At 34.0% G+C, this 17,166-nt stretch overlaps 2 protein-coding genes across 2 annotated transcripts in view; one reads left to right on the top strand and one right to left on the bottom strand.

Moving 5' to 3' along the window:
- The window catches only part of Tcgr2 (gustatory receptor 2), a 33,033-nt gene that overhangs the window by 4,062 nt on the left and 11,805 nt on the right, over positions 1-17,166 (top strand). The window contains exons 3-4 of the mRNA XM_074169924.1: positions 2,179-2,491; positions 11,216-11,454. Of these exons, the coding sequence (XP_074026025.1) occupies positions 2,179-2,491; positions 11,216-11,454 (552 nt within the window). The remainder of the gene's footprint in view (positions 1-2,178; positions 2,492-11,215; positions 11,455-17,166) is intronic.
- Positions 12,912-13,571, bottom strand: LOC141480196 (uncharacterized). Its single transcript, XM_074170086.1, has 2 exons — positions 13,103-13,571; positions 12,912-13,049 (listed from the first exon to the last, which is right to left on the bottom strand). The coding sequence occupies exons 1-2, from the start codon at positions 13,532-13,534 to the stop codon at positions 12,912-12,914; spliced, it is 570 nt and encodes a 189-aa protein (XP_074026187.1). The 5' UTR covers positions 13,535-13,571.

Below are 17,166 nucleotides of genomic sequence, written 5' to 3'. Positions count from 1 at the left end.
ACTAGTAGATAAGGGAACATTGTACAATTATTTTAACACGATTAAGCAGGTACCTAGCAGAGGTATCTATGGTATAAATTAGGATAGTATTGGATTTAAATGCAGAAAATTCTTAGGAAGCGACACCGAAAACCATACCTGCTTATACACTGCGAGAAAGGAATCGTCTACACGGACCAAGAGAAAGTGGAAGCATTTGCTGACAATTTCTGTAGAGAAAATGCTGTTTCGTGGACGAAGTAGAAGAAATCGAAAACCAGGTCGAAGAGACGGTACGAAGGATAATACGGCAGCGAAGGGACAACGCGCGAGAAAGGCATCTTAAGATGCCTTGCCACTCTAAAAGCCCCAGGCCCGGACCAAATTATATACCGGCACTGAAAGTCCTACCAAGGAAGGATATAGCGGTAATGACGAATATCATTAACGCTATACTCAGACTACATTTCCCTAACCCGTTCAAGGAGGCAACGGTCATTCACATCCCGAAGCCAAAGAAGAACCACATTTACGGATAACCATAGGCTAATAAGCTAATAAGCATAAGCAAAGTGGCAGAACGAGTCATCTTGAAAAGACTAGAGGACCAAACCAGCAAACATCTTACCAGATGAACAGTTCGGTTTCAGATCCGAACAGTCGACAGAGCCACAAGTCCTGAGGGTAGTAGACTATGCGACAGAAAGTTTCAATCTCGGCAATGGATACCACACCGGAGCGATATTCCTAGACGTTTCCAAGGCGTTCGACAGAGTTTGGCACGATGGACTACTAGCCAAAATGAGAAATGTTGGCTACTCGAAATAAATAATAAGAATAATCGAATCTTTTCTAGCTGACCAGCGATGCCGCTGCAGAGTAGGACAGGAACTCTTCACCATGTGATTACTGGAAGTAGGGGTCCCACAAGGTGCAGTCCTTTCGCCATACCTCTTCTCGGTATACATAGCAAACGTGCTCAAGCTTGAGAACAACTTTAACAAGTTGGCACTCTAAGCCGAAGTCACAGCTCTTCTGGTGAGATCAACTAGCCATGTGCAAGTTAACAGATACTTCCAACACACGCGAACAGATTAGAGTAATGAGCCAACCTTTGGAAAATCTGTGTAAACCTTGACAAGAGTCAGGCGATACTGTTCACCCGGAGGATGGCACACTCGGAATGAAACGACCCAAGATTCTGAGAAAGAGACAAACACAAGAGGCCAACGAAACAGAACCAGAGACCACCTCCGAGAGTCGCTGTCAGGCAGCTCCGGGTAGTGTAAAAATTGTATGAAGAGACCTAAGATTCACTTCTTTTTTCGATCACAATCAAACACTAGTTCTCGACAAAAAGACACTTATCTCCGATTAGTTTATGGGGGCCCCATGCAAAAATTACATTCAGTAAAGTCACGTTAAATAAAAATAACAGATAAAGAAAACACAAGCAACTAAAGGCTGACCTTCCACTGCAGTAGGCCACATGTCAATCTTGCTGAAGTGCCCATTGGCAGGTTGAGGTCCACTCTGCAATAAGTGGGGGTGGATGGACGAGTTTCTAGCTTCTGCACACAGTTACCGTGGGGGAAGATTCTATCTCAGGGCACTCAACCCAGAGGGGCCATGAGGGTTTGTATTATATTTAGTTTAATCTTCCTCTTGAAGATGAACATTTGGTGATTGAAACACGTATCGAGGTGTTAAATATTGAGGTTTGGTGTTGGGATAAAACGCCACTAATATTCAAAGCTATCATTGTGAATGAATTTTTGGCCAAAAACTCAACAATAACTCTCCCGATGTGGTTCCTGCCATTTTTTTCCGAAACTCAAATTACCGCTTCAAGGCAACCGTTTCGAGTCGATAGAAGACATAAAAAAGGATTGTCAGCAAGTACTGGAGTCAATCTCAAAAAAAGCGTTTGAAAAATGTTTTAATTGGGTTGTTTGTTGACGTGAGTTTATTATAGCGGAAGGGGCCTACTGTGAAAGCGATACAATAAATTTGGATGAATAAATCATATTTTGCGTTTCATTGACCAATTCCCAGTAATTTTTGACATGATAGTATATGTTTCTGCTAATAAATTCGAAGATGACATCGTTTTTTCTTCTTCAACAACAACCAACTATTATATTATCATTTGTTATCTTCATATCGAGCCTCTTCCTATCTACATATCAATATTTTCAGCTACTTGGGGTGATGCCGGTTCAGCGTGGGCAAATTGGGAAAATAACCTTTGGATGGATGAGTGGTCCTATGCTTTATGCTTACATATTTTATGCAGTAACAACAGTGGTAGTCATGATGGTTGGCTATGAACGTGTTGATATTTTACTGAACAAAAGCAGAAAATTTGATGAATATATTTATTCTATTATCTTCATCATCTTTCTTATCCCACATTTTTGGATACCTTTCGTTGGTTGGGGAGTGGCTTATGAAGTATGTGATTATAAAAACGGTTGGGGTACTTTTCAACTGCATTACTATAAAATTGCAGGTATGTATATGACCGTACTGAATATTAAACAAGTAGTTTTGAATATTTTTTTATCTGAATTCAATTATGATCCCCATAGAAACTTTAAGATAATCAGTGTCACTTCCAAGTCTTTAAGAAATCCTAATAATCACATTAAGTATATTCAAGTAAAACTAATAGTTCGAACCATCGAAGCTACATACAAAACAACCAGAAGCTTGAGAATTTTCATTGATGCTCACTATTATGAAGACGATCAATAATATTTTTCATGCATATGCTGGAGGTGCATTATCTTAGTCAATGCCTCAGTCAATGACAAACCATTTTAAATTTTCCCAATAGAAGAAAAGTAGTTAGAAGTGAAGCTTACCATGAATTGGACTATATAGAGATTTCTTGGATATGAACTGTAGCCAGTGTTTATGTTTCCAAACGAAGCTACAATATGTTTGGCTCAAAATCTAGAATATAGACGTAGGGGAGCGTAGGGTAATGAGAGCGATGGAATTTGAACGGAAGCTTAGCACCGAAAGTGTTCAACTATCAAAAAGTTGTCCCGATGTACTTGATTCATTTCAGTGCCTGCTGTTGAGTCACAAGGAATGATTGTTTTTCGATCCACGCTTATAAAAAAGTTTAAATTGTCAGCTTCCAGGTAAGCATGATTATATATCCTAATATCATTGTGTTTATGCTAAATCCATAGCCAAATTTTACTTCTTTCAAGTGTTATTTGCTAACTTGTAAGTGAAAGTTGAATAAAATATTTGTGTTATCATTTTTCAAATAATTCATAATGAATATTCAGTACAGTTAAAGGTTTTTATTTTTATCTTTGTTTCGGATTCATCGTAAATGAGATCGTACAACAAAAAAGCTTCTTGGACAATATGTGATAAAGATTTAAGTCAATATATTTTCCATTTCAAATAGTTTACCAAATTCGTATTATATTCAATTGTCTTTTCCACAATTCTACGTATAGAAACGTTGCAGGTTCATTAAACTCACCTCGACCTAATTATGTATTACTGCAACCTTTTCAGTACATTGAACTGTTTGCAGTTCAAATATATAACAATTAGATAATAAGTGATGAGCAACCAATTCTGTATAACCCCGATTCTGATGTATCATTAGTGTGCATATACTCTTCGATGTAAGATGTTAACTTTGATACGAATAAAAACGAAACTCTTGGTAATGACTGGTTTCAATTAAACTACCTGGAAAACCCAACATTTCATGGCCATCCTGCCAGTCCAGGCCAACCAGTGTGAAGAGAAAAAACCAAATAGTTAAAAATGTGTGGATCAAAAGTTACAAACGAAGAAAGACTGCAGATACAAGCTACTGGCACGGGATCAAATAATGCAAATCAATCCAGTTCCACCGAATTTACACACACCGACGGAATGATAATTCCAATTTTAATATTCATCGCAATTGTTATTATTTATTTTATATGGAGGAGAATGCGAGATGGTATGAAAAAATCAATGGAACGACAAATCGCGTTAAGCGAACTTCGAAGGTCTCGAGAAGGTATTAATTCCAACTGAAAAAGAGAATATTAGAATACGCTAGTATCCAGGGCTCATGAGCAGCAAAGATATTCTGAAGGAGTTCACAGGAGCTGAAGAACAATTGATGAAATTTGAAGAAAATCTTCGCAAAGATTCTTACGAAAAACGAAGTGAAGCAGCTACGCAGAGACGGTATCAGAGGTTAGAAAATATTAATTCACTTATTAATGAATTAGTTCATAAGTTTAATAATAGCGGGCCAACTAAGGATGAAATTGCTCAAGTAGAATTATATTTACATAGATTAGAGAAAGTATCTACTAGAGTAAAAAATATTTTGGATGATAGGATCAGTTCAGTTAGGAAAATAGATATTAGCACTAATATAGATACAGGTTTGATTACAGAGATAATCATGAGTGGAGACAAATTTGATTTCAAAGCAGCAGCTAACTTACTGCCAAAATTAAATGGCACAACTGAAGGCGTGTATCAGTTAATAGAGGGAATTGAATTATATGAACCTACGTTAGACACGTTAGGCAAACAATCTTTAATAAATTATGTTCTTAAAGCTTGCATATCTCACAGAGATAAAATCCGAATGAAAAACAATTATACCACCGGCGCAAATTTATTAAAAGATTTAAAAACTAACTTTTTGCCAAAGCAATCAGCTCCAACACTTTCGGCTAAATTACAAAATATAAAACAAGGTAACTCAAGTATCGATGAATATGGAAGATCAATAGAAACACTAATGTCAGATCTTACTTTAGCTCAGGCAGGTGACAACACAGATTCTATTGAAATTTTCAGGAAAGAGAATGAAAAACTAGCAATTGACGTTTTCGCAAAAGGTATACAAAATACAGAACTTAGAACTATTATAAAAGCTCGGAATTACAACACACTGACAGACGCAATTAATGGAGCAAAAGACGAATTCACACAAGACAACCATCAACCACCGACTATGTTTCACATTCGAAATAAACAAAATCATCATTTCAAAAATTTTAACAATAGATATAGAGGACAAAACGGGAACAGGTATCAAAACAGTTCGAACAGACATAACAATACAAGGTACATCCCAAACAACAATTTTCGAGGGAGATTCAATAGTGTTAACAGACAAAACAACCCTATGAATAGAAATCGTTTCTCTCAAAACTCACCAAATTATCATCCCCAACAAAATCAAAATATTAGAAGAGACAACAGAAGACAAAATATGTTTTTAGTAAATAGTGTAGAAAACGAGGAATCAAATCAAAACAGCTCACAAGAGCAAACATTTTTTCGAGGCCAATAGTCTGAAAAATTATGCTAACTTTGATATACACGATTTAAACTATGTCAGATTCAATTACAATAATCAGGAAATTCATTTACTTCTCGACTCAGGTGCATCGATTAGCGCACTTTTCCACAAACATGTAAACAGACACTTGTCTACAATAGATTATTCAGACACAATAAAAATCGACGGAATTTCAGGGTCAACAAATACGCTAGGGTCATTATACTTACCTTTACAAGCCGGCAAAAATGAGTTCACACATAAATTCTTTATAATAGAATCATTTGGCAATAACATACAAGGGATTTTAGGTGCAGATTTTTTCAAAAAATACTCAGCAATCATAGATTATGAAAATTTTGAGTTTTCTTTCACAGTTTATGGGAATAAATTTACAATTCCAATAGAGTCCAACTTCAATAAAAATACTAGTATTCCCCCGCGCTGTGAAATAATCAAGTACTTCAAGATAAACAAAAATTTGGAATGCATAGTATTTCCACAAGAAATAGCCAGTGGTGTCTTTGTTGCCGGATCTATTTCAAAACCGGTAGACGGAAATGAAATTCCAGTAAAAATTCTGAACACGCGAGAAGAACCAGTAGAAATTAAGAATTTTTCACCGAAAATTGCTGACGCCAAATTGTTCGAAATTATTTCTTACAACGACATGAATGTTTCATCCGTTCAACGAGTGGAAGAAGTCTTAAAATCAATTTGTAAAGACGGACTAAATGGAGAGGAAAAACGAGCACTCGACCATATCTGTGCGAAATTCGCGGACGTTTTCCATTTACCCAATGATATACTTTCAGTAACTAACATTTATAAACATTCAATTAAACTCAACGAAAACACAAACCCCGTGTACACAAAACCATACAGACTACCTCAATCACAAAAACTGGAAATTGAAAAACAGATTGAAAAAATGTTAAACGATAAAATAATAGAACCTGCTAGATCTCCATGGTCGTCACCACTACTAATAGTACCCAAAAAATCGGACGAAAATGGGGAACGCAAGTGGAGAGTTGTTATTGATTATAGATTACTAAATAAATGTCTTAAAGACGAAAAATTTCCTATTGCTAATATTAATGAGATTTTAGATTCACTTTCCGGTGCAATTTATTTTTCCCATCTTGACTTAGCACAAGGATATTACCAAATTGAACTCGACCCAGCTTCTAGAGAGTATACAGCTTTCACCACGAATACAGGGCAATATCAAATGACCAGATTGCCAATGGGTGCGAAAGTAAGTCCCAGTGTATTCTCAAGGGCTTTAACTATGGCTATGACAGGTTTAAATTTTGAATGTTGTTTTGTTTACTTAGACGATATTATTATTCTGGGAAATAGTTTAATGGATCACAACAAAAATTTAACGAAAGTTTTACACAGGTTGCGAAAGGTAAATTTAAAACTCAACCCAAGTAAATGTCAATTTTTCAGAAAAGAAATCATTTATTTAGGTCATAAAATTTCAGCGTCAGGAGTATCTCCCGACGCGTCAAAAATTCTGGCATTACAACAATATCCAGTACCCAAAGACGCACAGGAAACGAAACGATTTGTAGCTTTTGCTAATTATTACAGGTCGTTTATTCCAAATTTTGCTCATATAACATCACCTCTGAACAAACTTTCTAGAAAAGGTGAAAAATTTATCTGGACTGATGAATGTCAAGAAGCATTTGAAAATTTGAAATCAAGATTAACATCACATCTAGTTTTATAATACCCAGATTTTTCAGCTGAAAACACTTTCATACTGAAAACTGATGCCTCAAAAATAGCAATTTCAGGAGTACTCTGTAACGGAGACAATAAACCAATTGCATATGCCAGTAGAACATTAAATATCCTTAGATTTAGTAGGACCTATCGAACAAGACATTGAGAACAATAAATATATTTTGACATTACAATGCGACTTGTCAAAATTTGTGGAGGCATTTGCACTACCAAATAAAGAAGCAGTAACCGTAGCGAAATCATTCGTTAATAATTTTGTTTTACGATACGGAATTCCGAAACAAATTCTTTCGGACCAGGGTACCGAATTCATAAATTCAGTATTCGCCGAAATGTGTAAATTACTTGATATAAAACAACTCAATTCGTGTGCATATCACCCACAGACAATAGGATCCTTAGAAAATTCACACAAACATCTAGGCGCGTACCTAAGAATGCAGACATCTAAATTTAAGTCTGCATGGAGCACTTGGCTTCCTTTTTGGTGTTTTTCGTACAATACAACGATTCATACTGAAACAAAATATTCTCCTTACGAGCTAGTTTTTGGACATTTACCGAAACTTCCCACTAACATTGGTGAAAATATTGATCCTCTGTATACTTTTGATAACTATCCTCTAGAACTGAAACACCGTCTTCAGCGAGCATGTGCCGATGCAAAAAATAATTTGTTAAAATGTAAAACAAATAGAAAAGAGAGATATGATGAGTACTGTAATCCTAGTAATGAGTTTAGAGTAGGAGATTTAATTTTAGTGAAAAATAATGTTACTAATAAAATGCAAGAACTTTTTAAGGGTCCTTATTCAGTGATAAGAGACGAACATCCGAATATAGTGATTAAAATGGACAATAAAGAAGTGACAGTGCATAAAAACAGAGTGAAACCGTATTACAACTGAGTGATAGTATAATTAGATTAGATACTGTAATTAGATTTAGTTTTAGTGATTAGAAGAAAAAGAAAAATTTTTTTTTAAAAAACTTTTCTTTTTATTTTGCCAAGGGAGGTGTGATAAAGATTTAAGTCACATATTTTCCATTTCAAATAGTTTACCAAATTCGTATTATATTCAATTGTCTTTTCCACAATTCCACGTATAGAAACGTTGCAGGTTCATTAAACTCACCTCGACCTAATTATGTATTACTGCAACCTTTTCAGTACATTGAACTGTTTGCAGTTCAAATATATAACAATTAGATAATAAGTGATGAGCAACCAATTCTGTATAACCCCGATTCTGATGTATCATTAGTGTGCATATACTCTTCGATGTAAGATGTTAACTTTGATACGAATAAAAACGAAACTCTTGGTAATGACTGGCTTCAATTAAACTACCTGGAAAACCCAACATTTCAAATAATTTCATTGCAAAATGCAATTACTATTCTCAAAAGAGGATACATTTTCTTATTCAAAGTATCACAGGGAACTGGTGTACATTACAGTACATTTAGGAAGATATACAATTTAGCTCAAGCTAATGATGATAGTTATAAATGCTCTACTAAGTTGGGACGATATTCTGTTTTTACTGTTCAACAAGAAAAGATGTTTATTTCCGTTTAATATTGAATAAATTTTATGAACTTACAAAAAAACAATTTCGTGAAACAAGTTAGCTTATGGCTGAAAAACTAGGTGTTGCAGAAAGTTTTAACAAAACCGATAAAACTATTGGAAAAGATTGGCTGTCTGTTTTTTACAGCGTCATCCTAATCTGAGTATCAGAAAGCTTGAAGTCAGCAGTATGAATAGAATGCTTGAATTTAACCGAACTGAGTTGACACGATTTTTTGATAATTTGGAGTAATTGGTGCTGAAATATAAGTTTGAACCACAAAAGATTTACAACGTAGATGAGACTATATGTGACGACTGTTCAAGATTATAGCTATCAAAGCTTAGAAACGTGTTGCCAATGATAAAAAAGTTGTCTCTGTGGATATTGATATTACTTCTCACTCCAAATCTCATAACACACACATATACTACAGTAGGTAGTTATTGAGCAACCAGACAATGTCAACCCACTCCATTCATTTTGAATAATATACAAATTCAACTACCAAATCAGGGTGCAATTCAGGTGCCAGCTATCGTCAGATCTATCACAACTTTGTCGTCATTAAACGGTAGCCGGCGGCGTTGTCAAACCGATATCGATAACATTGATACAGTTATTGAATTTTCTTCTATTGCGTCCATTGTGAGCCTAATGCCACAACTCGACTTCCCTAATAAAAAATAGACAGGATATTAAAAAACAAGAAGCACTTTGATATCTTAACAAGCACGCGGATGAAAGCTGTATTCGAAGAAAAATAGAAAAAAGTGTGGAAAAAGAAAGTAACACAAAAGTGATTGAGAAAAATAAACAAAACTGTAATAAAGAAAATTGTACCAAAGGAAAAGGTAACGAAAGGAAATGTACCTGAGGAAAATACACCAAAGATGTGCAATTTGTCTAGATACAGGCAAGAATGGGGAGATATGGTACAGATGTATAAGTTGTGGAGATTGGGCGCATAAAAAATGTTCTGGCAGCGATGATCCAACTTCTTATATTCGTGAGGAAAAGAGAATTGAAAATTGCTATATTTTTACTACTTTTATTTGTATCTAACGTTACTACATTTTTGTCCTATAAGGACATTTTCAAACTTATACATTAAACTAACAATGTTCGATTACATTAACCCTTATATAACACCACCATAGGTAACAACTCGGCTTGATTGAGTACCTGAATTTTGTTTATTGGGACAATGTGGATATGCTAATTTGAAAACCGGTGAGTAAACTAAATCGATTTGATCATTTAACAGGTTGTACCCGCATTGTTCATGCTTGTGAATATCCATAATAATTGAGTTTGCAACCCTTCCTTGCATAGTACAAAATTTCTGTATCGTTTAGATTCGGGAACTTGTGGTTGCATGCCAAGGAATGGTTTGAAAAGGTCGAATCAATTCTACCTAGTCTGAAGGACCTTTCATGTTCAGCATACCGTTTTTGGAAATTTCGACCACATTATCCCACATAAACACTATTACACTCCGGACACATAAGCTTATAAACTCCAGATTTCTCTAATTTGTCCACTTTATCTTTGGCATTGAAAAGGAAATCAGATAACCGGGCATGTGGTCTGAATGCCACTTCCACAATGTGGAAGTGATATTCGTACCACATGCCACGTTAGTTTAGTTTAATGTATAAGTTTGAAAATGTCTTTATAGGACGAAACTGCAGTCACATTAGTTACAAATGAACGTGGTAAAAACATAGAAAGTTCCGATTCTTTTTTCTTGATAATGATTTCCTACTACGTAGTAACGGCTACATCCATCAATTTATTTTATATTTGTGTTTTCTGTTTGGATCCTATTTTTAGGTTCTATTTCTATTTCTAGTTTTTTTTTAATAATTTTATGTTTATTTTTTGTATTGAAAACAATAAATGGGCTCTGATTTTCCGATGTATGAGCAAATGACCTTTTTTGGAAAATCTCTAATTTTAGGAAAATGTACAAATGTGTAGTTGATTCCAAATGTGAATATTCCATACTGAAATAAACAAGCTTCAAGTTCCTAATCAAAATTCATAATAATTGACATAAATGTGATTTTTTCTAACAATTTTGCTCATTGGGATCCATTTTCCCCATGCTCCCCTACAAAGCATTATTTATAAAAATACTTTATTTTTTAAAGTATTGGGAATGAAATGTAGTTATTCCAGAACAAAAAAAGGCATCAGAATATCAAGTAGCAAATACAACTACCAAACTTTTTACATTTTACGACAGGCAATGGAATTGAACAAATTATTTGATGAAAGAGAGCATGAGAGGTTATTAAAAAATATATTTCGTAATGTGTTGTTTTTTATATTGTATATTAAAAATAGTTGTTGATAGATTTTGACACAACGAGAAGTGCGTTGAAAGTTATTATCATTAAATCGTTTTTGACTATCCTCAAGACATTTTCCTCTTTTCCTCAATGATGTTAATGAGATATCAGATAGACAATTTACAGTCTTTCAGTAGTCAGTGGTTTTATGATGTCAGTGCAAATCAATCGTGAACATATTATACAGCATTCCAATATTCATTTGTAAATTTTAGGGTCAAACCTGGAATTTCCCTTCTTGAGTTCACTCATCGTCATAATTAGCCTTGGCTGCCTCATACTAGCAGTAGTTTTTTTACTAACTCTCAGTGCTTTATTAGAGGGATTCAGTCTGTACCACACAACTGCCTATTATCACATTATAACGATGATAAATATGAATTGTGCCTTATGGTATATAAACTGCAGAGCCATAGGAAACGCTAGTCATGCATTAGCGGATACTTTTCAGAAGGTGAGAATATATTTTTAATATATTTTTGAAGATGAAAGTTCCAGTTTACCAAAATATTTGCATTTAGATAAAAACTATATTCATCCGAGAAATATATGGTGTACAATAAAGCTGGGTTACGGTTATTTTCAATTCATCACTCAATAGTCCTCTGTTCAGTTTTACATTCTAGTTTGAAATCATATAAAAACTCGAAGGATTATTTAATTTTTTTTTGCATTGCTGCGTTATAATAACAAACATTTTCGAATACAGAATTGATGAAACTATCATTTCAATTATACATTTTTAACATGAGGTTTGTTGAAGGAATGGAGTAACTAGCGAACACTTAAAATGTAATAGATACACTCCCATTCAATGCATGCTGAGTGCCCTCAAGTGGTATGATGTGGCAGATAGACTGGCGATAGTATGATGTTTATTTATAAAATAACCAGAAATTTATTACCAAAATATTTATATTCCTTCATTACGTACAATAATCAAATTCATGACTACAACACAAGAACCATCAATCAATTCTACATTTCCAGGACAAGAACAAAGAAATCTATGAAATCGTTGTTTTTCAGAGGATTGAATGATTTCAACCAATTACCATGCCACATTAAAGATTCTGTTACTTTATATTCATTCAAGGCTCAGTTGAAAATATATATTTTTCACTACTAACCTAAGAAATTGCTAGTATTTACTCCATTCCCCTAACGAGAATTAATATTTCTCACCCTTGGTAAATAATGATAATAAAAAAAACACCTAGGTAAATAATGAGAACAATTCTATAATTTTAAAGATATTCACAGAAACTTTTGTTGACTCAATTATCAACTAGAAGTAGAAAATTGAACATTGGAAATACACTTGAAAATTATTTGAAATTATAATTAATTATACAACTGTGACAAATCATGTGTATTACAGCATTTCCTGTATTAATGGAACTAACATTTGAACCAGGTAAATTCACTTCTGTGTTACAAACAATCCTCGTATTTTGAACGCATTCATTACCTTTTTCCACTAAATTATCTTCAATATGGACGTTTTCTAAGACATTATCTTGACTTGCAGAAGAAGTTATATTTGAAGCTTCATTGAGTAAATTACATTTCTGCACTAACTCGGTGATTCTATTCTTATCAGCTAATGATTCTTCAATATATCCTTCAGTCACTGCAGCCGACTTCCACCCACCGTGCCGTTTCAGGCTTGGTAAGTCTCTTCCGTTTTCTGCGAGAAGTGTTGCCGAGCTACGTCTTAGAGAATGCCCAGTATAACACTCAGAATTTTCTAATTTGAGATAATTAACCACGACATATGGTACTTTACTAATAGTATTGTGCCCAATATTTTGTTTAATATGTTTACCTTTACGGTATAAAATAAATAGTTTTGTAATATCAGTTGGCCTATTAGCTAAATATTTTTTATCAACATTAACCCATTGTAGCTCAACAACAACAAACTTCCTTGATTGAATTAAGAATATTTATTACGATAATATCATCGCAAACATCTAAATCGTCTAGGAGCATATTGCAGAATTCATCTGTTCTGCAGGCACCGGCAACACCAATTACCATAACATCCTAAATATCATTCCATTAAAAATTAAACACAATCTAATAATAAAAAAGTATACCTTTTTTGATAAATATTCGTCATCAGGAGCTTCAACTATAAATTTGTCAATTTCTTCCTTTGTAAATACTTTTGATTTCTTAGGTTTATAATTACTGTTTTTTCGTTTTAAAACTGCTACAAGCTTGAAAAACTTTGAAATGTCAATATTTTCTTTTATTGCAAGTGTCGATTTTAGCATGGAATAATTTGCCCACAATGTCGATACCTTTTTGCCTTCAGATTTCTCTTCGAAATACGCTAATAAAAAAATTTCTGTTACTTTGTCAACTTTCCTTTCTTCATACCATGTTTTCAGTTGGTTATATGCATTCATGTACAGTCTTTTTAATTTTTCTGGCAATAAATTACTATTTGTACTAGCTGCCACCACTCTAACTTCAGGCGGGGTACACATCATCTCTAAATCATCGTCACTTGAATTTTCACCCATTTTTCAATTAATTATATTGATGTTTTACTTATATAGATCTTATAGATTTCAATTTGAATTAAAACCGCATTTGGCAAACTGACAGCAATAATAATCATTAAACAGTGTTTAGTTGTTATGGAAACGCCGGCAAACGTTTTCATGGCCTAAGTAGATGTTGCGCGCTTATCATCGACATCGCGTATTTAACATGGAAACTGTACCGTTTAAATTTGACATGCAACATTTCATAGCTGCCTTGGATTATCATATAACCAAGGAAATTTTTTTCTCACTATAATGCAGCATTGAGAAATTCTAAGTTCTGAACATATAGAAGCGATGAGAGAAGTGGAACATTGAAATATATCAAAAATGCAATGAGTGTGTGTGTGTGTATCCTGAGGCGCGTAGCGCCTCAGGATATGAAAATGCTCGGTAAATAATAGCTCACTTCTCACCCTAGGTATATAATATACTATTATGTCCTAGTATTATAATTGTATCATCGAACTATTCTGAATACTCTTGATTTGTTCCATGTTATGGTACAATATTCTCAGGAACACATTTCTATTTTCAGCTTTTTAGCTATATATATATATATATATATATATATATATATATATATATATATATATATATATATATATATATATATATATATATATATGTATATATGCTGTATATGCTGAACTGGTTTTTCGGGTCGGGACGTTTCGACAAAATCTCATTTGTCATTATCTAGGTGTGCTGTTACGTGTTCAGAAGTTTTGTTGACCCTGCTCAACTCACTTCTTACTATACTGGTGAAACGGTATTCGTTACGTGTTCAGATATAGAGTGTCCATAAACTTTCTACTACCTACTACTTGAATGTTGTTGAGTTTTACCTGAGTTCTTCTTCTTCTTAGTTGACCTCATCTCCTCGTTAAGGTATCGAATATGAAATCTGAAGTTTTCACGGATAGGAATATGCTGAACTGGTTTTTCGGGTATTTGATCCGTGTATGTGATATTCAGATATATCTGAACACGTAACGAATACCGTTTTACCAGTATAGTAAGAAGTGAGTTGAGCAAGGTTAACAAAACTTCTGAACACGTATTAGCACACCTAGATAATGACAAATGAGATTTTGTCGAAACGTCGGTGAAATTAGAGATAATATCACATACACGGATCAAATACCCGGAAAACCAGTTCAGCATATTCCTATCCGTGAAAACTTCAGATTTCATATTCGATACCTTAACGGGGAGATGAGGTCAACTAAGAAGAAGAAGAACTCAGGTAAAACTCAACAACATTTAAGTAGTAGGTAGTAGAGAGTTTATGGACCCTCTATATCTGAACACGTAACGAATACCTTTTACCAGTATAGTAAGAAGTGAGTTGAGCAAGGTTAACAAAACTTCTGAACACGTATTAGCACACTTAGATAATGACAAATGAGATTTTGTCGAAACGTCGGTGAAATTAGAGATAATATCACATACACGGATCAAATACCCGGAAAACCAGTTCAGCATATTCCTATCCGTGAAAACTTCAGATTTCATATATATATATATAAATATATATATATATATATATATATATATATATATATATATATATATATATATATATATATATATATATATATATATATATATATATATATATATATATATATATATATATATATATATATATGCTGAACTGGTTTTTCGGGTATTTGATCCGTGTATGTGATATTATCTCTAATTTCACGGTGAAATTAGAGATAATATCACATACACGGATCAAATACCCGGAAAAACCAGTTCAGCATATTCCTATCCGTGAAAACTTCAGATTTCATATATATATATATATATATATATATATATATATATATATATATATATATATATATATATATATATATATATATATATATATATATATATATATAATATATATTATTTGAACGTATTTTATTGTTAGAAGCATTTTTATACGATTTCAATATTTTTTTAGATACCATTTTTACCTATTTGGACCTGTATTTATATTAGGATTTCCTATTTTCCAATAAATAAATAAATTGAAATCTAAGATAAATAATAAAAATCTAAGAAAACGTAAGTTGATATATTTGACTATTTTTTAGTCTCAAAGTGTATTTTTTCAACCCGAATGCACATAGGATAATTCCACTCTAATAATTCCAAAATATTTTCATCTATTCAGGTTATTCAAATTTGAAACTATACATGAGAAACTCAGAAACGGTAAGAGCTTTTTCGGGTACTATTGAATGATACTGAAAAGTCAATTCAAGCTTCTTTCATAAAAGACAAAACTGGAACCTCTGGCGTTGAATAAATCCATAAGAAGCACTTTCCAATCACCAGAAATGCAATACCCTTCTCGATGCGCCTTTCACTAATTAAGTTGGCGTCTTCAGTCCGTCGATGGATAACTTTCACCATCAACGCTGGTGTTTCCCAGGGATCCATATTGTCTCCAACTTTCAAATTATTGTATATCAACGACTTATTGGAAAAAACCAAGGATCCAATATATTGCTTTGCTGACGACAGCACACTTATCTCGTCATCATATTTGGATCCCGAGACATCGGCTGGGGAAGCACATTTTCACCGGCAGCGGGAGGTGATATATTAACGAGAATCTAGGAGTAATTTTGAATTGGGGTGAAAGTAACCAAGTTCAATTCAATGCCACACAAACCCAGGCATCGGTTTTCTCCATAAAGATAAATATCTCCGAACCGGATATAATAATGTCAGGTCAGACAATTCCGCTTTCTGCTTTGATAAGTTTGTTGAGAGTTAAAATGGTCCCCAATGTGTCTTGGCATAATCATGTCGCTGGAATTGCAAAGGCTGCTTCTAAAAACCTTCCAAACCAGAAAACTGTACACACCTCAACAACTTTTGATGCTTTATAAAGTTCAGATCAGACCTTCTTTCGAGTATTGTTCTCATGTATAGAGCTCTGCTCCCAAAAATACCCTGAAGGTCCTGGATTCCATACAGAAAATAGCCATTTGCCAGATTGGAGACGGGAATATCACGTGCAACCTTGATATCATGAAACATCGAAGAAAGGTTGGAGATTTGTCTCTCTTCTATAGATACTTTCACGGGAGGTGTTCGAGTGAGTTGGCACATTCGATTCCAACAAGAGCGGTACATATCAGAAATACGCAACGAACTGTGGCTGCTCATCGTTTTGAGGTTCAACTCAGTACACCTCGAACTTCACTGATTGGGAACTCTTTCATCTGGAGAACTGCGTTTGTGTGAAATAAACTTCCCAAAAACGTTTTTTCAAATGGATTCGATCTCCAGCAATTCAAATCCAATGTAAATCGGTACTTTCGCACAGGCACCGCTCTGAGAGCGCCTCAAGGATTTTCCTGTACTGCTTGTGCTTTGTCTTTATCAAAAACCTGAAGACGCCTACTTGGTTGGTGAAACGCGAATCGAGAAGTGTATTGCATTTCCGGTAATTGGGAAAATTGCTCGTTTTAGATCTAGCTCTTTTGTTTCTGGATATATACGAAAAAAGTGTACTTTTTGTAGAAATTTTTTTTCGCCAATATTCACATTATTCTCTTTATGTATCCCAGCTTAATTTCGAAATCCTCTTTGAACCA

This window comes from Leptinotarsa decemlineata, unplaced genomic scaffold, assembly GCF_025532065.1.
Source record: "Leptinotarsa decemlineata unplaced genomic scaffold, Ldec_3_MD MMD2_P_RNA_scaffold_6, whole genome shotgun sequence".
In the NCBI taxonomy this organism is placed as follows: Eukaryota; Metazoa; Arthropoda; class Insecta; order Coleoptera; family Chrysomelidae; genus Leptinotarsa; species Leptinotarsa decemlineata.
The sequence above is the reverse complement of the archived record's forward strand: the minus strand, read 5'-3'. Positions and strand labels throughout refer to the sequence as shown.

What these genes read in the sequence shown, in the direction of transcription:
- LOC141480196 (XM_074170086.1), bottom strand. Translation starts at nt 13,534, where the DNA reads ATGGGTGAAAATTCAAGTGACGATGATTTAGAGATGATGTGTACCCCG. An exon ending in ACGAATATTTATCAAAAAAG is followed by an intron (nt 13,050 to 13,102) that starts GTATACTTTTTT and finishes AATGATATTTAG; the next exon opens with GATGTTATGGTAATTGGTGT.